Source organism: Cherax quadricarinatus, unplaced genomic scaffold (genome assembly GCF_038502225.1).
Source record: "Cherax quadricarinatus isolate ZL_2023a unplaced genomic scaffold, ASM3850222v1 Contig3767, whole genome shotgun sequence".
In the NCBI taxonomy this organism is placed as follows: Eukaryota; Metazoa; Arthropoda; class Malacostraca; order Decapoda; family Parastacidae; genus Cherax; species Cherax quadricarinatus.
Genome location: NW_027198793.1, coordinates 18680 through 39461, shown reverse-complemented (window position 1 = coordinate 39461; position 20782 = coordinate 18680). Strand labels below are relative to the sequence as shown.

The 20782-nt window shown below is 38.7% G+C and overlaps 1 protein-coding gene across 1 annotated transcript in view; it reads left to right on the top strand.

Moving 5' to 3' along the window:
• Nucleotides 1-2778: 2778 nt before the first annotated feature.
• Nucleotides 2779-20782, top strand: part of Suv3 (Suv3 helicase) — a gene marked incomplete at both ends in the record, with an annotated part of 34701 nt that continues 16697 nt past the window's right edge. Inside the window, 6 exon segments of the mRNA XM_070081710.1 lie at nucleotides 2779-2899; nucleotides 4357-4489; nucleotides 7317-7417; nucleotides 12720-12841; nucleotides 15127-15295; nucleotides 19380-19488. Coding sequence (XP_069937811.1) covers nucleotides 2779-2899; nucleotides 4357-4489; nucleotides 7317-7417; nucleotides 12720-12841; nucleotides 15127-15295; nucleotides 19380-19488 — 755 coding nt within the window.

Here is a 20782-nt window from a genome sequence, read left to right as displayed (position 1 = left end):
CATTAATGTAATAATAATTATTGTTAATTATCATTACTGTAATAATAATTATTAATACTAATTATCATTACTGTAATAATAATTATTAATACTAATTATCATTACTGTAATAATAATTATTAATACTAATTATCATTACTGTAATAATAATTATTAATACTAATTATCATTACTGTAATAATAATTATTAATACTAATTACCATTACTGTAACAATAATAATAACTATTATCATTAATAATAGTAATTTTTATTTTCATCATTACTGTAAGAATAGTAATTATTATTATTATTATTATTACTGTTATCATTATTATAATAAGTAATTTTCATCATCATCAATCATCATCACATCATCATCAATCATCATCATCTCCTCCTTCATCTTCTTCTCCTCCTTCATCATCATCATCTCCTCCTTCATCATCTTCTCCTCCTTCATCTTCTTCTCCTCCTTCATCATCATCATCTCCTCCTTCATCATCTTCTCCTCCTCCATCATCATCATCTCCTCCATCATCATCATCTCCTCCTTCATCTTCTTCTCTTCCTTCATCATCATCATCTCCTCCTTCATCTTCTCCTCCTTCATCATCTCCTCCTTCATCATCATCTCCTCCTTCATCATCTTCTCCTCCTCCATCATCATCATCTCCTCCATCATCATCATCTCCTCCATCATCATCATCTCCTCCTTCACCTTCTTCTCCTCCTCCATCATCATCATCTCCTCCTTCACCTTCTTCTCTTCCTCCATCATCATCATCTCCTCCTTCATCTTCTCCTCCTTCATCATCTCCTCCATCATCATCATCTCCTCCTTCATCATCTTCTCCTCCTCCATCATCATCATCTCCTCCATCATCATCATCTCCTCCATCATCATCATCTCCTCCTTCACCTTCTTCTCCTCCTCCATCATCATCATCTCCTCCTTCACCTTCTTCTCTTCCTCCATCATCATCATCTCCTCCTTCATCTTCTCCTCCTTCATCATCTCCTCCATCATCATCATCTCCTCCTTCATCATCTTCTCCTCCTCCATCATCATCATCTCCTCCATCATCATCATCTCCTCCATCATCATCATCTCCTCCTTCACCTTCTTCTCCTCCTCCATCATCATCATCTCCTCCTTCACCTTCTTCTCTTCCTCCATCATCATCATCTCCTCCTTCATCTTCTCCTCCTTCATCATCTCCTCCATCATCATCATCTCCTCCTTCATCATCTTCTCCTCCTCCATCATCATCATCTCCTCCATCATCATCATCTCCTCCATCATCATCATCTCCTCCTTCATCATCTTCTCCTCCTCCATCATCATCATCTCCTCCTTCATCATCTTCTCCTCCTCCATCATCATCATCTCCTCCTTCACCTTCTTCTCTTCCTCCATCATCATCATCTCCTCCTTCATCTTCTTCATCATCATCATCATCATCATCATCATCATCATCATCATCATCAATCATCATCATCATCATCATCATCATCATCATCAATCATCATCATCATCATCATCAATCATCATCAATCATCATCATCATCATCATCATCATCATCATCATCATCATCATCATCATCATCATCATCAATCATCATCATCATCATCATCATCATCATCATCAATCATCATCATCATCATCATCATCATCATCATCATCATCATCATCAATCATCATCATCATCATCATCATCATCATCATCATCATCATCTTCATCATCATCATCTCCTCCTTCATCTTCTTCATCATCATCATCATCATCATCATCATCATCATCATCATCATCATCATCATCATCATCATCATCATCATCATCAATCATCATCATCATCATCATCATCAATCATCATCATCAATCATCATCATCATCATCAACATCATCATCACCATCACCATCATCACCATCATCATCACCATCATCATCATCATCACCATCATCACCATCATCATCATCATCATCACCATCATCATCATCATCATCATCATCATCATCATCATCATCAATCATCATCATCAATCATCATCATCATCATCATCATCATCATCACCATCATCATCATCATCATCATCATCATCATCATCATCATCATCAATCATCATCATCATCATCATCATCATCAATCATCAATCATCATCATCATCATCATCTCCTCCTCCTCCTTCATCATCATCATCATCATCATCATCATCATCATCATCATCATCATCATCATCATCATCATCATCATCATCATCATGGAAGGTAACGATGCAGATATTATCACAGTGTTATTATCTCTCTGTTATTCACCAGGTTCTTGACTTACTCTGGGGTTACATTCCAGTAAATCCGTCGTAAGTTAAAAATATACCAAGACAAATATGGATATGATACAAAAAATAAATAAATAAGTACTGTCACTTAATAAGTAAATGAACAAATAATTATTATGACTAAATAGCAGTATTGAAAATTAAATAAATGAATATAAGTTTATCCTATCAATAAATGTGCGGTACAGTAAGTCGTCAACTTACGAACATATTGGGGACCTCCTGAATTATGTATAATAATGATATATTAATGATATTAGACACAATACAGAAGACTCTCAATATATTTGTAAGTCTAGGACTTACTGTACGATACAGTACAAAAAAAGAAAGAATTTTATACCATTGTAAAGTGGAAATGTCGTAAGTGGAACCATCGTAAAGTGAGGTACATGTGTACTTCCAAACTTTACGATCACAAAGGTTCAGTTATCATATTGCTTTGTTGTATATTTCAGAGTGTTAGGTGAGGTATGGAAGACTCGGCTCCCCGTGGTCTGCTCCGCAAGAAGATTCTCTCGTAGAGGTGCTGGCAGGAAGGATGATATATCGCATCTTTTTATCCCAGTGCCAATCAAGGTGAATACATAGTACGGGTTGTCCTAGAAGAGGATGGAGAGGGGGGTAAAGGTTTTGTATGCAAGAGGCTTGGACATGCAGCAGGCATGTGTAAGCTTGTTAGATAGTGAAGGGAGACAAACGGTTTTTGGGACCTGACGAGCTGTTGTAGTGTGAGCAAGGTAATATTTTCTTTATGGATTCAAGGAAACCAGTTAGCTGGACTTGAGTCCTGGAGGTGAGAAGTACAATGTCTGCATTTTAAAGGAGGTGTTTGGGACACTAGCTGTTTGGAGTAACAGCTAAAGTGTTGTATCTGTGTGCTTCTGGAAAGACAGTGATAGTGTGAATGATGGTGAAAGTGTTCTATTTTGGATCGCTGTGCCTTGGTGGGAGACGGCCGACGTGTTAAAAACAGGTTCATGTTATATACAGTGAAGATATATATTAATTCATGGAGAAGTGAATTCTAGATGGTAATATGTCTTCCAGAATGCACTGCATGATAGTGCCTTTTTGTACTTATGTTATTACATGTAAATTACATTATCCGTATACTGCAGGAAAAATATAAATTACAGTGGACCCCCGCATAACGATTACCTCTGAATGTGACCAATTATGTAAGTGTATTTATGTAAGTGCGTTTGTACGTGTATGTTTGGGGGTCTGAAATGGACTAATCTACTTCACAATATTCTTTATGGGAACAAATTCGGTCAGTACTGGCACCTGAACATACTTCTGGAGTGAAAAAATATCGTTAACCGGGGGTCCACTGTATTTGTATTTTGGAACCTCAATAATATAATAATAATAACTCCTTGTACTGAACAAGGTCTACAAATTTAATATATTAGATGAAGTATATTCAGATATTTATTTTATACACAGTATTTTTGTATATATTGCTTGCATTTTGTATGTATTTAACCTGAGATCAAAAAGGGTTGTTGATCTAGGGTCGCCAGGGGCCCCAAGGCTCTGCGTTGCGTAATTTTTTTTTTTTAATGTACGTAAAGGAGGTTAGGTTAGGTAAGGTTTGTCAGGAAACAGGATAAATGTTTCCTGACGTGGTTCTTAGTCAGATGATGACCCGCCTTTGGAGCTTTGGTCATCTGGCTGAGGACTTCCGCTGGCTTACCGGTCCACCCCTTTAAAAATTATGGTCATTTATAACCATATTTTTATATATATTTTCGTAAAGGAGGGGTTAGAGATCTACGCACCTCTGTCAAGACAGTGATAGAATGATGGTTAAGGTGTTTCTTTTTTCAGGTCACCCTACGTTGATGGGAGACGACCAATGTGTTAAAAAAGAACAATATGCAAGCAGCACACAATCCAAGAAAGGCACCACAGCCTGGCTGATCAGCATAAATAATAAAAATTAATATATTTTTGTTACGTTGATAATTTAAGACTGCCTATTGTTATATGCAATATTTACTTCATTCAAATTAAAAATTTGTTTGTAGGCAAGACAAGATGAAATTAATGTAGGAGAGGAAATGGCCGGACCGTTGAAGAAAGAAGACATCATCCGTACCCTCAACCGTTTCTATGCTAATGAATGTGTTAAAGAACTAGCGAAGGAAAATGGATTGGACAGTAAGTGTTACGTGGTTTCTACCTATTGTGGCTTCCAGGGGTCATATACTATTGAATTAGTTATCATAACCATAATTTGTAAAGGCCAGCAGAAGGCCTCGCTCAGATGACCAAAAGCTCCAGCTGTGGATCATCGTATTATCACATCACTTGTCCTGTCATATCATCACTTGTCCTGTGTCCTGACAAACCTAACCTAACCCGGGGTTGTTACCCCTGCATCCTAGATCCACACTAAGCCTGGTTGATTGCCCAGTCAATCAGGCTGTTGGTGCTAGTAGCATGAAGTCAAACATACCCTGTCAGACACTGACTTGAGGAACTTATTGTAACTTTGTGTTTTACTAAAGCAATACTTTGTAACTATTATATGTTTCACCCACTGTGGAGCTTTATTATTCTGTGTTCAACCCAAAGTGAAGCTTTACAACATAGCACTCACGGTAGAGCTTTATTATACAACATTTCACCCAGTGGGACTTTATCAAGTGGGTGAAATGTAAAGTAAAGCTTCAAGTGGCTATGATTTCCAGTAAACTGAATATAATGGACTAATAGAGAGTAACAAGTGGCAGGTACAGTAATGTCAGTAGTGGAGGCTAGAGAGTCATGCCATCATTAACACTAACACTTCCGTAGCCAGTTACAGTCAGCTGTCTTATAAACCTCCTCTACACGGCCCTGTTTTTTCATATTTGCTGTTGAAAAAGTACATCGTAAATTTATTCATTTTTTTCCAGAGGTTGAAACACAACTACGCTTCGACTCTGCTCTTAGGAAAGCTATGGTTATAATCTGGGTGTAATATACAAAGTTAATGATGTTATACGCTTTCTGGCTATACAAAATTGTGAGTTAATCACGATGGCGGGGAAAATAACCTGGAATTCATAGTGTGGGAAAGGCCTTGATAGTACATGGTATATAATTTTCAACACTGGCAGGTCCCACTTTACAGCACTTTGCTTTTCAGTGTTTCGCTGATGCAGCGGTTTTCAATTCTAGCCATTTTTCATTTATTCAGACTTGCTACAATAAATATATTCACCATTCACTATAAGCTAAGGGTGAAAATAATTTAAGGTAAGTAATGTGTTCTAGGTAGTAGGTTGGTAGACAGCAACCACCCAGGGAGGTACTACCATCCTGTGGTAGTAGGTTGGTAGACAGCAACCACCCAGGGAGGTACTACCGTCCTGCCAAGTGAATGTAAAACTGAAGCCTGTAATTGTTTTACACGATGGTAGGATTGCTGGTGTCTTTTTTTTCTGTCTCATAAACATGCAAGATTTCAGGTACGTCTTGCTACTTCTGCTTACACTTAGGTCACACTACACATACATGTACAAGCATATATATACACACCCCTTTGGGTTTTCTTCTATTTTCTTACTAGTTCTTGTTCTTGTTTATTTCCTCTTATCTCCATGGGGAAGTGGAACAGAATTCTTCCTCCGTAAGCCATGCGTGTTGTAAGAGGCGACTAAAATGCCGGGAGCAAGGGGCTAGTAACCCCTTCTCCCGTATATATTACTAAATGTAAAAGGAGAAACTTTCGATTTTCCTTTTGGGCCACCCTGCCTGGGTGGGATACTGCCGATGTGTTGAAAAAAAGAAGTAATGTGTGTACTGTATATACATTTCTTAGCCTTAGCTCTATTGTTCACTTAATATATGATAGTGTAGACATGTTATCAGGCTTTTATATTCATTTAAAAAAGACTATAATAATAATAATAATAATAATAATAATAATAATAATAATAATAATAATATCTTTATTTACTACCAGTACATGTACAAGGTATACAGATCATAGCTGACATCAGTGACATACTACTATACAGAAAGCCACTTGTTATGCTGAGTATTTTGGGCAAATTAGGTCAGTGTCCCAGGATGCATCCCACACCAGTCGACTAACACCCAGGTACCCATTTTACTGATGGGGAACATAGACAACAGGTGTAAAGAAACACACCCAATGTTTCTACTCTGGCTGGGAATTGAACCCAGGCCCTCACCGTGTGAAGCGAGAGCGTTAGCCACCAGGCTAGCGATTTTTGCTTTACATCAGTAGCCCAGCCCCCCACCCAGGGGGTCAATGCTAGGTCACCACCTGGAAAAGACCCGGGCCGGGACTAGACCGGTGAACCCACTACAATACAATACAACAGTAGCCCAGAACCTAACCTGCTGTATTAGCAGGGCCAGCCTATACACTATTTTTAGTTTCATATATAAAAAATTGTTCGAAATAGAGGACCTATGTAAGAGAACTGACTGTGCCAGCTTCCACCTCATCACAGTCTTGGCACTGAAGATTTTAATATTTTATTCTTTCTCATTATTCCTCCATAATCATTTACTACCTCAGTGGGATACGGCCAGTGAATTAAAAAATTGATTTACTCCTTCAGATACAGGATGGCCTTGTTTGTATGACTTTTAGGTTCCTGTCCCTGTATGGTCAGCAAAAATCACTGGTGGCTGGAAAATATCATTTTGTCATTACTGAATGCATCTGATAGCATGTTTATACTATCATATATTAAGTGCTAAATACAACTAGGTATAAAAAGATGGATAAAAACTGAAATAGATACACGGTACATACAATACTTACCTTAAAATATGGCGCCAGTCATCCTTCCGTCACACAGCTGTTGTGCAAAAACGTTGGAACAGCGGTAAAAGCACCAACATTAATGAACAACGACTCAGTTGAAAGCCAACCGCAACAATGAACACCGTTAAGAGATGCTGTATATGTTTTTATCTGACTGAGTGATGTTAAACAATTTATTATCTTTTCTCCCTCTTTCAGATTACCTCTATCAACAGTCTTTTATAAGCTTTCGTAAGTTCTGTCTGGATTCTGAATCCTTGCCAGTTGAACTTCACATTATTATCAGTGACATTATCCAGGTGGGTTGAAGGATATTTCTCTATGCTTTATTTCACTTGATGTCTGGTAATAATTGATTACACGTAAGTTGGCCATCACTAATCCGGCAATCAGTTATCCGGTTCCATCAGTAATCCGGCACTAATTTTAGCTAGCATAATTTCAAATTTCATCATTATACTGACTCAAATTTCATCATTATACTGACTCAAATTTCATCATTATACTGACTCAAATTTCATCATTATACTGACTCAAATTTCATCATTATACTGACTCAAATTTCATCATTATACTGACTCAAATTTCATCATTATACTGACTCAAATTTCATCATTATACTGACTCAAATTTTATCATTATACTGACTCAAATTTCATCATTATACTGACTCAAATTTCATCATTATACTGACTCAAATTTCATCATTATACTTACTCAAATTTTATCATTATACTTACTCAGAAATTGTGTAGATGGTTGTAAATCCACAACAGCAAGCCAGAGGAAAAAGCTGTGATGAAAATGATGAAGATATAGCAGAAACAGTCTCTATTGATAGGTTAATTAAGTGTATTCTAACCTAACCACTCTGTAATCCAGCACACTCACTAATCCGGCACACTACAGGTCCCAGTGATGCTGGATTAGTGATGGCCGACCTATATTCATTGTATTTTCTCTCTTAACATTTCAGTAATTACCCCATGTCGCAGTCAAAGACTCAATCTGAAAATGGGTAAATAAGAAGATGGGTGGGGATATCTGTAGTTTTGAACTGTAGTATCAGTGCCTCTCTGGCTAGAGTGATGGAGTGAATGATAATGAAAGTGTTTCTTCTTTTCTTGGGATCACCAGCCTCGGTGGGAAACAACCAATGTGTTTAAAAAATACAGTGGACCCCCGGTTAACGAACTTTTTTCATTCCAGTAGTATGTTCAGGTGTCAGTACTGACCGAATTTTTTCCCATAAGGAATATTGTGAAGTAGATTAGTCCATTTCAGACTCCCAAACATACACGTACAAACGCACTTACATAAATACACTTACATAATTGGTCGCATTTGGAGGTGATCGTTAAGCGGGGGTCCACTGTAATTGCTTATGTCCCTATTTTAGGGATTAAAGTATTCTTGTCTAGGGGTGGAAAGGTTACGTACAGCCGTAATGGCCATAATGTAGTTGACAGCCTTTAAACCCCATTAACTAGTTTTTATCTTCCTTCAATGCCACAACTTGTCTAACTGGACAGACAAGTATCCAACCGAATCTATACCATACACAGGTGCTCCTTGCTTTACAACGGTTCAACTTACGATATATTGACTTTCCGATGGTGCAACAACAATGCACATTCAGTACTGTACAGTCCTGTACATTTATTAGTAGGATAAACTTGTATTCATTTATTTACTTTTCAATACTGGTATATAGTTACAGTAATTACTCATTTATTTATTCATTGATATATATTCATTGATATAAGGTAGCTTATGAGAGGTTTTTACAAAGCAGAAGTGTTATAAGAAGAGCAGAGTATATGGAGAGTAAAAGAAAGGTAAAGAGAGTGGTGAGAGAGTGCAAAAGGAGAGCAGATGATAGAGTGGGAGAGGCACTGTCAAGAAATTTTAATGAAAATAAGAAAAAATTTTGGAGTGAGTTAAACAAGTTAAGAAAGCCTAGGGAAAATATGGATTTGTCAGTTAAAAACAGAGTAGGGGAGTTAGTAGATGGGGAGATGGAGGTATTGGGTAGATGGCGAGAATATTTTGAGGAACTTTTAAATGTTAAGGAAGAAACAGAGGCAGTAATTTCATGCACTGGTCAGGGAGGTATACCATCTTTTAGGAGTGAAGAAGAGCAGAATGTAAGTGTGGGGGAGGTACGTGAGGCATTACGTAAAATGAAAGGGGGTAAAGCAGCTGGAACTGATGGGATCATGACAGAAATGTTAAAAGCAGGGGGGGATATAGTGTTGGAGTGGTTGGTACTTTTGTTTAATAAATGTATGAAAGAGGGGAAGGTACCTAGGGATTGGCGGAGAGCATGTATAGTCCCTTTATATAAAGGGAAAGGGGACAAAAGAGACTGTAAAAATTATAGAGGAATAAGCTTACTGAGTATACCAGGAAAAGTGTACGGTAGGGTTATAATTGAAAGAATTAGAGGTAAGACAGAATGTAGGATTGCGGATGAGCAAGGAGGTTTCAGAGTGGGTAGGGGATGTGTAGATCAAGTGTTTACATTGAAGCATATATGTGAACAGTATTTAGATAAAGGTAGGGAAGTTTTTATTGCATTTATGGATTTAGAAAAGGCATATGATAGAGTGGATAGAGGAGCAATGTGGCAGATGTTGCAAGTATATGGAATAGGTGGTAAGTTATTAAATGCTGTAAAGAGTTTTTATGAGGATAGTGAGGCTCAGGTTAGGGTGTGTAGAAGAGAGGGAGACTACTTCCCGGTAAAAGTAGGTCTTAGACAGGGATGTGTAATGTCACCATGGTTGTTTAATATATTTATAGATGGGGTTGTAAAGGAAGTAAATGCTAGGGTGTTCGGGAGAGGGGTGGGATTAAATTTTGGGGAATCAAATTCAAAATGGGAATTGACACAGTTACTTTTTGCTGATGATACTGTGCTTATGGGAGATTCTAAAGAAAAATTGCAAAGGTTAGTGGATGAGTTTGGGAATGTGTGTAAAGGTAGAAAGTTGAAAGTGAACATAGAAAAGAGTAAGGTGATGAGGGTGTCAAATGATTTAGATAAAGAAAAATTGGATATCAAATTGGGGAGGAGGAGTATGGAAGAAGTGAATGTTTTCAGATACTTGGGAGTTGACGTGTCGGCGGATGGATTTATGAAGGATGAGGTTAATCATAGAATTGATGAGGGAAAAAAGGTGAGTGGTGCGTTGAGGTATATGTGGAGTCAAAAAACGTTATCTATGGAGGCAAAGAAGGGAATGTATGAAAGTATAGTAGTACCAACACTCTTATATGGGTGTGAAGCTTGGGTGGTAAATGCAGCAGCGAGGAGACGGTTGGAGGCAGTGGAGATGTCCTGTTTAAGGGCAATGTGTGGTGTAAATATTATGCAGAAAATTCGGAGTGTGGAAATTAGGAGAAGGTGTGGAGTTAATAAAAGTATTAGTCAGAGGGCAGAAGAGGGGTTGTTGAGGTGGTTTGGTCATTTAGAGAGAATGGATCAAAGTAGAATGACATGGAAAGCATATAAATCTATAGGGGAAGGAAGGCGGGGTAGGGGTCGTCCTCGAAAGGGTTGGAGAGAGGGGGTAAAGGAGGTTTTGTGGGCAAGGGGCTTGGACTTCCAGCAAGCGTGCGTGAGCGTGTTAGATAGGAGTGAATGGAGACGAATGGTACTTGGGACCTGACGATCTGTTGGAGTGTGAGCAGGGTAATATTTAGTGAAGGGATTCAGGGAAACCGGTTATTTTCATATAGTCGGACTTGAGTCCTGGAAATGGGAAGTACAATGCCTGCACTTTAAAGGAGGGGTTTGGGATATTGGCAGTTTGGAGGGATATGTTGTGTATCTTTATATGTGTATGCTTCTAGACTGTTGTATTCTGAGCACCTCTGCAAAAACAGTGATAATGTGCGAGTGTGGTGAAAGTGTTGAATGATGATGAAAGTATTTTCTTTTTGGGGATTTTCTTTCTTTTTTGGGTCACCCTGCCTCGGTGGGAGACGGCCGACTTGTTGAAAAAAAAAAAAAAAAAAATCCAAGAGGAAAAACAAAAGTTTTTCTTTTTAAATTTATTAATTTATACGGGAGAAGGGGTTACTAGCACTTTGCTTCCTTTGGCAATCTTATAAGGCTTTAATTTTAAGCCACATGAGTCCTGGAGATAGGAAGTTACAGTCCTGGAGGTGGGAACTACAGCATCTGAAGGATGAGTGAGGATGTTACAATCCTGGAGATGGGAACTACAGTGTCTGAAGGATGAGTGAGGATGTTACAGTCCTGGAGATGGGAACTACAGTGTCTGAAGGATGAGTGAGGATGTTACAGTCCTGGAGATGGGAAGTGCAGTACCTGTACTCTGAAGGATGAGTGAGGATGTTACAGTCCTGGAGATGGGAACTACAGTGTCTGAAGGATGAGTGAGGATGTTACAGTCCTGGAGATGGGAAGTGCAGTACCTGTACTCTGAAGGATGAGTGAGGATGTTACAGTCCTGGAGATGGGAACTACAGTGTCTGAAGGATGAGTGAGGATGTTACAGTCCTGGAGATGGGAAGTGCAGTACCTGTACTCTGAAGGATGAGTGAGGATGTTACAGTCCTGGAGATGGGAACTACAGTGTCTGAAGGATGAGTGAGGATGTTATAGTCCTGGAGATGGGAAGTACAGTGTCTGTACTCTGAAGGATGAGTGAGGATGTTACAGTCCTGGAGATGGGAACTACAGTGTCTGAAGGATGAGTGAGGATGTTACAGTCCTGGAGATGGGAAGTGCAGTACCTGTACTCTGAAGGATGAGTGAGGATGTTACAGTCCTGGAGATGGGAACTACAGTGTCTGAAGGATGAGTGAGGATGTTATAGTCCTGGAGATGGGAAGTACAGTGTCTGTACTCTGAAGGATGAGTAAGGATGTTACAGTTCTGGAGGTGGGAAGTACAGTACCTGTACTCTGAAGGATGAGTGAAGATGTTACAGTTCTGGAGGTGGGAAGTACAGTACCTGTACTCTGAAGGATGAGTGAGGATGTTACAGTTCTGGAGGTGGGAAGTACAGTACCTGTACTCTGAAGGATGAGTGAAGATGTTACAGTTCTGGAGGTGGGAAGTACAGTGTCTGTACTCTGAAGGATGAGTGAGGATGTTACAGTCCTGGAGATGAGAAGTACAGTGTCTCCACTCTGAAGACTGAGTGAGGATGTTACAGTCCTAGAGATGGGAAGTACAGTGCCAACACTCTGAAGAATGACTGAGGATGTTACAGTTCTGGAGATGGGAAGTACAGTTTCTGTACTCTGGAGGATGAGTGAGGATGTTACAGTCCTGGAGATGGGAAGTACAGTGTCTGCACTCTGAAGGATGAGTGAGGATGTTACAGTCCTGGAGATGGGAAGTACAGTGCCGGCAATCTGAAGAAGGGGTGTTAATGTTGCAGTTTTATATCTGTAGTGTAGGCATGCCTTTGGCAAGACAGTAATGGAGTGAATGATGATGAAAGTTTTTCTTTTTTGGGCCGCCCTGCCTTGGTGGGAGACGGCCGATGTGTTAATAAAATACAAAAAAAAAATGAGTGCCAGGGAATGATTTTTCATAATATTGGTCAATTTTTGTGGTAGGGCGCAGGTCATATCCACGACATGTATCCGAGCTTCATGAAACATGCTCAGAAAATCTTCCCTCACTTAGTGTGTATGGATGACCTCTATAAGATATCAGACTTGACCAACCCTCCAAACTGGTGAGTACATTCTTTCACTCGTTTTATTGTATTAACCTGCCTCTTAGGCCTCTGGTATTTTTTATCCATTAAATTTAAAATAAGGCCTATAAATATTATAAAGTAGAGGAAGTCCTCAACTTAAACACTTTGGGGATCTCCTGAATTGTGTATAATATTCATGATACAGGAAATCTTCGACTTACAAACACATTGGGGACCTACTGTATTGTGTATAATGGAAATAAATGGTATAAAATACCGACACAATGGCAATATAAACACAAATGCAGTATAACGTGATCCTTTATTGACTACGTTTCGCCCACACAGTGGGCTTTTTCAAGTCACCCCAGGTAGTTCTGTTTGTGACTTGAAAAAGCCCACTGTGTGGGCGAAACGTAGTCAATAAAGGATCACGTTATACTGCATTTGTGTTTATATTGCCATTGTGTATAATAATGATATTATATTTCTGCCGAAACTAATAAACCTTCCGTATCTTTGCCATCTGTTTCACTCGCTCCATAAACTAACAGAACACTCCAGAACTCCATAACTAACATAATACTCCATTCTACTGATTATATTCTAGTGATTACACAGCAACACAGTAATGACCATATGACCTGTCTTTGTAATACTCATTTGTGCTAAATTGTTATCTGTTTACAATAATTTTTGTACCACTGAATATATCATTGCTTAGTTAATCTTAAGTTAATTTTAAGTCTGCCCATAATGTTCTGTATCTTAGTTAATCTTAAGTTAATTTTAAGTCTGCCCATAATGTTCTGTATCTTAGTTAATCTTAAGTTAACTTTAAGTCTGCCCATAATGTTCTGTATCTTAGTTAATCTTAAGTTAATTTTAAGCCTGCCCATAATGTTCTGTATCTTAGTTAATCTTAAGTTAACTTTAAGTCTGCCCATAATGTTCTGTATCTTAGTTAATCTTAAGTTAACTTTAAGTCTGCCCATAATGTTCTGTATCTTAGTTAATCTTAAGTTAACTTTAAGTTGACCATAATGTTCTGTATCTTAGTTAATCTTAAGTTAACTTTAAGTCTGCCCATAATGTTCTGTATCTTAGTTAATCTTAAGTTAATTTTAAGCCTGCCCATAATGTTCTGTATCTTAGTTAATCTTAAGTTAACTTTAAGTCTGCCCATAATGTTCCGTATCTTAGTTAATCTTAAGTTAACTTTAAGTCTGCCCATAATGTTCTGTATCTTAGTTAATCTTAAGTTAACTTTAAGTCTGCCCATAATGCTCTACATACAAGGAACTTTGGCATGCTGCACTTTAAAAATTGTATTCCTTGTACTTCTCTGTATCATGTTCAAATAAATAAATTAAATAAATAAATACTTTGAGTCAGTTTGAAACTGATTAAGTAATCCCATTTAACTGGAGATCACTGTATCAGTTTGAAATATTAATACACACTGTTAATTGTACTTTCGTTCATTTATCTATCTCTCTTTTTGTACTAAATAACATCTGTCTAGTTATTAAATAGTCTTTCAACTTTAGTATTAGTCTATAAGCATTAGTATCAGTCTATAAGCATTAGTATTGGTCTATAAGCATTAGTATTGGTCTATAAGCATTAGTATCAGTCTATAAGCATTAGTATCAGTCTATAAGCACTAGTATCAGTCTATAAGCATTAGTATCAGTCTATAAGCATTAGTATTGGTCTATAAGCATTAGTATCAGTCTATAAGCATTAGTATCAGTCTATAAGCATTAGTATCAGTCTATAAGCATTAGTATCAGTCTATAAGCATTAGTATCAGTCTATAAGCATTAGTATCAGTCTATAAGCATTAGTATCAGTCTATAAGCATTAGTATCAGTCTATAAGCATTAGTATCAGTCTACCTGAAATGCTAGTGGCTTCCTTTTTTTTGCCTAACAATATTTTATTATAAGTAAACTACATTACCTTATCCTGGTACAGGTGGGGTTAGAACCCATGGCAAGTGAGTGGTAAACTCCAGGACAGTGCGTTAACCACTGGGCCACCTGGCTACAATAAGATTCATCTTATTGTAGCCGTAAAGAAGAGTGCTGTAAAGTGATGCTGTAAAGTGAAGCACCGTAAAGTGATGCTGTAAAGTGAAGCACCGTAAAGAAGAGTGCCGTAAAGTGATGCTGTAAAGTGAAGCACCGTAAAGAAGAGTGCCGTAAAGTGATGCTGTAAAGTGAAGCACCGTAAAGCAAAGTGCTGCAAAGCAGGGCCCACCTGCACTTAAAAAAAATTAGCCTTTCCTTCGGTACATTAATGCATATCCTCCGCAGGTACAGTGAAGCACGAGCATTGAATCGTAAGATAATATTCCATGCGGGGCCCACTAACAGTGGCAAGACCTACCATGCCATGGAACAGTTCCTTAACGCCGAGTCTGGAATTTATTGTGGACCCCTTAAGCTCTTGGCTACCGAAGTCTTTAATAAAAGCAATGAGAGGGTAAGTTGTTATCTTCTTCCCTCGCACACACTCTCCACTGCATATTAAAAGTAATAGTGAAAGAATACAGTGGACCCCCGGTTAATGATATTTTTTCACTCCAGAAGTATGTTCAGGTGCCAGTACTGACCGAAATGTTCCCATAAGGAATATTGTGAAGTAGATTAGTCCATTTCAGACCCCCCAAACATACACGTACAAACGCACTTACATAAATACACTTACATAATTGGTCGCATTCAGAGGTGATCGTTATGCGGGGGTCCACTGTACTGTGTTATCAACACTCTCAAAGATGCTGTACTAATGATTTTTTGTAAAACATTTACTGTAATTGATCAAGTGAGCTCTAATCATTCTTTCTTATTCTCTCCCGATTTTTTAGCGCCATTGGCATTCGGCAAGTGTGTTGAAAATAAAAAAAATTACTGTTGTCATTATAGGCTTAGTGCTTCCTGTCATTATTATTATGATAATAGTAATAATAATAATAGTAATGATAGTAATATAATAACAGTAATTATAATAATAATGATAGTAATGATTAATAATAATAATTTTTTTTTTTTTTTCAACAAGTCGGCCGTCTCCCACCAAGGCAGGGTGACCCAAAAAAGAAAGAAAATCCCCAAAAAGAAAATACTTTCATCATCATTCAACACTTTCACCACACTTGCACATTATCACTGTTTTTGCAGAGGTGCTCAGAATACAACAGTTTAGAAGCATACACATATAAAGATACACAACATATCCCTCCAAACCCCTCCTTTAAAGTGCAGACATTGTACTTCCCATTTCCAGGACTCAATAACCGGTTTCCCTGAATCCCTTCACTAAATATTACCCTGCTCACACTCCAACAGATCGTCAGGTCCCAAGTACCATTTGTCTCCATTCACTCCTATCTAACACGCTCACGCATGCTTGCTGGAAGTCCAAGCCCCTTGCCCACAAAACCTCCTTTACCCCCTCTCTCCAACCCTTTCGAGGACGACCCCTACCCCGCCTTCCTTCCCCTATAGATTTATATGCTTTCCATGTCATTCTACTTTGATCCATTCTCTCTAAATGACCAAACCACCTCAACAACCCCTCTTCTGCCCTCTGACTAATACTTTTATTAACTCCACACCTTCTCCTAATTTCCACACTCCAAATTTTCTGCATAATATTTACACCACACATTGCCCTTAAACAGGACATCTCCACTGCCTCCAACCGTCTCCTCGCTGCTGCATTTACCACCCAAGCTTCACACCCATATAAGAGTGTTGGTACTACTATACTTTCATACATTCCCTTCTTTGCCTCCATAGATAACGTTTTTTGACTCCACATATACCTCAACGCACCACTCACCTTTTTTCCCTCATCAATTCTATGATTAACCTCATCCTTCATAAATCCATCCGCCGACACGTCAACTCCCAAGTATCTGAAAACATTCACTTCTTCCATACTCCTCCTCCCCGATTTGATATCCAATTTTTCTTTATCTAAATCATTTGACACCCTCATCACCTTACTCTTTTCTATGTTCACTTTCAACTTTCTACCTTTACACACATTCCCAAACTCATCCACTAACCTTTGCAATTTTTCTTTAGAATCTCCCATAAGCATAGTATCATCAGCAAAAAGTAACTGTGTCAATTCCCATTTTGAATTTGATTCCCCAAAATTTAATCCCACCCCTCTCCCGAACACTCTAGCATTTACTTCCTTTACAACCCCATCTATAAATATATTAAACAACCATGGTGACATTACACATCCCTGTCTAAGACCTACTTTTACCGGGAAGTATTCTCCCTCTCTTCTACACACCCTAACCTGAGCCTCACTATCCTCATAAAAACTCTTTACAGCATTTAATAACTTACCACCTATTCCATATACTTGCAACATCTGCCACATTGCTCCTCTATCCACTCTATCATATGCCTTTTCTAAATCCATAAATGCAATAAAAACTTCCCTACCTTTATCTAAATACTGTTCACATATATGCTTCAATGTAAACACTTGATCTACACATCCCCTACCCACTCTGAAACCTCCTTGCTCATCCGCAATCCTACATTCTGTCTTACCTCTAATTCTTTCAATTATAACCCTACCGTACACTTTTCCTGGTATACTCAGTAAACTTATTCCTCTATAATTTTTACAGTCTCTTTTGTCCCCTTTCCCTTTATATAAAGGGACTATACATGCTCTCCGCCAATCCCTAGGTACCTTCCCCTCTTTCATACATTTATTAAACAAGAGTACCAACCACTCCAACACTATATCCCCCCCTGCTTTTAACATTTCTGTCATGATCCCATCAGTTTCAGCTGCTTTACCCCCTTTCATTTTACGTAATGCCTCACGTACCTCCCCCACACTTACATTCTGCTCTTCTTCACTCCTAAAAGATGGTATACCTCCCTGACCAGTGCATGAAATTACTGCCTCTGTTTCTTCCTCAACATTTAAAAGTTCCTCAAAATATTCTCGCCATCTACCTAATACCTCCCTCTCCCCATCTACTAACTCCCCTACTCTGTTTTTAACTGACAAATCCATACTTTCCCTAGACTTTCTTAACTTGTTTAACTCACTCCAAAATTTTTTCTTATTTTCATTAAAATTTCTTGACAGTGCCTCTCCCACTCTATCATCTGCTCTCCTTTTGCACTCTCTCACCACTCTCTTCACCTTTCTTTTACTCTCCATATACTCTGCTCTTCTTATAACACTTCTGCTTTGTAAAAACCTCTCATAAGCTACCTTTTTCTCTTTTATCACACCCTTTACTTCATCATTCCACCAGTCACTCCTCTTTCCTCCTGCCCCCACTCTCCTATAACCACAAACTTCTGCCCCACATTCTAATACTGCATTTTTAAAACTATTCCAACCCTCTTCAACCCCCCCACTACTCATCTTTGCACTAGCCCACCTTTCTGCCAATAGTCGCTTATATCTCACCCGAACTTCCTCCTCCCTTAGTTTATACACTTTCACCTCCCTCTTACTTGTTGTTGCCACCTTCCTCTTTTCCCATCTACCTCTTACTCTAACTGTAGCTACAACTAAATAATGATCCGATATATCAGTTGCCCCTCTATAAACATGTACATCCTGGAGCCTACCCATCAACCTTTTATCCACCAATACATAATCTAATAAACTACTTTCATTACGTGCTACATCATACCTTGTATATTTATTTATCCTCTTTTTCATAAAATATGTATTACTTATTACCAAATTTCTTTCTACACATAGCTCAATTAAAGGCTCCCCATTTACATTTACCCCTGGCACCCCAAATTTACCTACTACTCCCTCCATAACATTTTTACCCACTTGAGCATTGAAATCCCCAACCACCATTACTCTCACACTTGATTCAAAACTCCCCACGCATTCACTCAACATTTCCCAGAATCTCTCTCTCTCCTCTACACTTCTCTCTTCTCCAGGTGCATACACACTTACTATAACCCACTTTTCACATCCAATCTTTATTTTACTCCACATAATCCTTGAATTAATACATTTATAGTCCCTCTTTTCCTGCCATAGCTTATCCTTCAACATTATTGCTACTTGTTGAAAAAAAAAATATATATATATAATAATATAATATAATAATATAATATAATATAATAATATAATAGTAATAATAATAATATTAATAGTAATAATAGCAAATCATCATCATCATCATTATCAGACTTGAGTCCTGGAAGTGGGTTCATGGCTGGTGGAGATGTTGTAGTCAGAGTCATCTTATTGTCATGTTATCACACTGCTGGGAAGGTGCTGATTGAGGCAGTGAGAATGTAAACCTTGATCAATATATGTAACAGTAAATACACTCGTTGATCGACGTGTGTGGCAGTATACACACATCAATCAACAAGTGGCTGTATAGTCCTTGTGGTTTAGCGCTTCTTTTTGGTTATAATAATAATAATAATAATAATAATAATAATAATAATAAAAAAATAATAAAGTGTAACAGTTTAAGGGTTAATTGCAATAATGCACTTGATATATGTATACTATATTATTTGTTTACTTTTAGGGTACTCCATGTGACCTGGTGACTGGAGAAGAGAGGAAGTTCAGTAATGCTGACTTAACAGCCAAACACGTGGCTTGTACTGTGGAAATGGCTTCTCTTAGTAATCCTTGTAAGTTATTTCTCTTCCTAATTTTCTTTTTTAACACACTGGTCGTTTCACATCGATGTAAGGTGACTCAGAAGAAGAAGAAACACTTTCATCATCACTCACTCCATCACTGTCTTGCCAGAAGGATGCCAATATTACAGTTCAAAACTTCAAATGTCCTTACCCATTCTTCAGCGTGCAGGCACTGTACTTTCCACCTCCAGGGCTCAAGTCTGCCTAACCGGTTTCCCTGAATCCCTTCATAAATGTTACTTTGCTTACACTCTAACAGCTTGTAAAGTCCCAAAAACCATTTGCCTCCACTTACTCTTATCTAACATGATCCTGCACCTGCTGGATGTCCAAGCCCCTTGCACACAAAACCTCCTTTGCCCCCCCCTCGCTCCATCCTTTCCTACGACAGCCCCTACCCCGCCTTCCCTCCTACAGATTTATACACTCTTCAAGTCATCCTCTTTTTCTCCATCCTCTCTAAATGTCTGAACCACCTCAACAACCTCTCTCAGCACCACCTCAATAACCCCTCTCAGCACTCTGGATAATACTTTTAGTAACCCAACACCTAATCTCCAAGCTACGGATTCTCTCCATATATTCACACCATACATTGTCCTCAGACATGACATCTCCACAGCCTCCAGCCTCCTCCTCCACAGCCTTTTTTTTTTTATTATCACACCGGCCGATTCCCACCAAGGCAGGGTGGCCCGAAAAAGAAAAACTTTCACCATCATTCACTCCATCACTGTCTTGCCAGAAGGGTGCTTTACACTACAGTTTTTAAACTGCAACATTAACACCCCTCCTTCAGAGTGCAGGCACTGTACTTCCCATCTCCAGGACTCAAGTCCGGCCTGCCGGTTTCCCTGAATCCCTTCATAAATGTTACTTTGCTCACACTCCAACAGCACGTCAAGTATTAAAAACCATTTGTCTCCATTCACTCCTATCAAACACGCTCACGCATGCCTGCTGGAAGTCCAAGCCCCTCGCACACAAAACCTCCTTTACCCCCTCCCTCCAACCCTTCCTAGGCCGACCCCTACCCCGCCTTCCTTCCACTACAGACTGATACACTCTTGAAGTCATTCTGTTTCGCTCCATTCTCTCTACATGTCCGAACCACCTCAACAACCCTTCCTCAGCCCTCTGGACAACAGTTTTGGTAATCCCGCACCTCCTCCTAACTTCCAAACTACGAATTCTCTGCATTATATTCACACCACACATTGCCCTCAGACATGACATCTCCACTGCCTCCAGCCTTCTCCTCGCTGCAACATTCATCACCCAC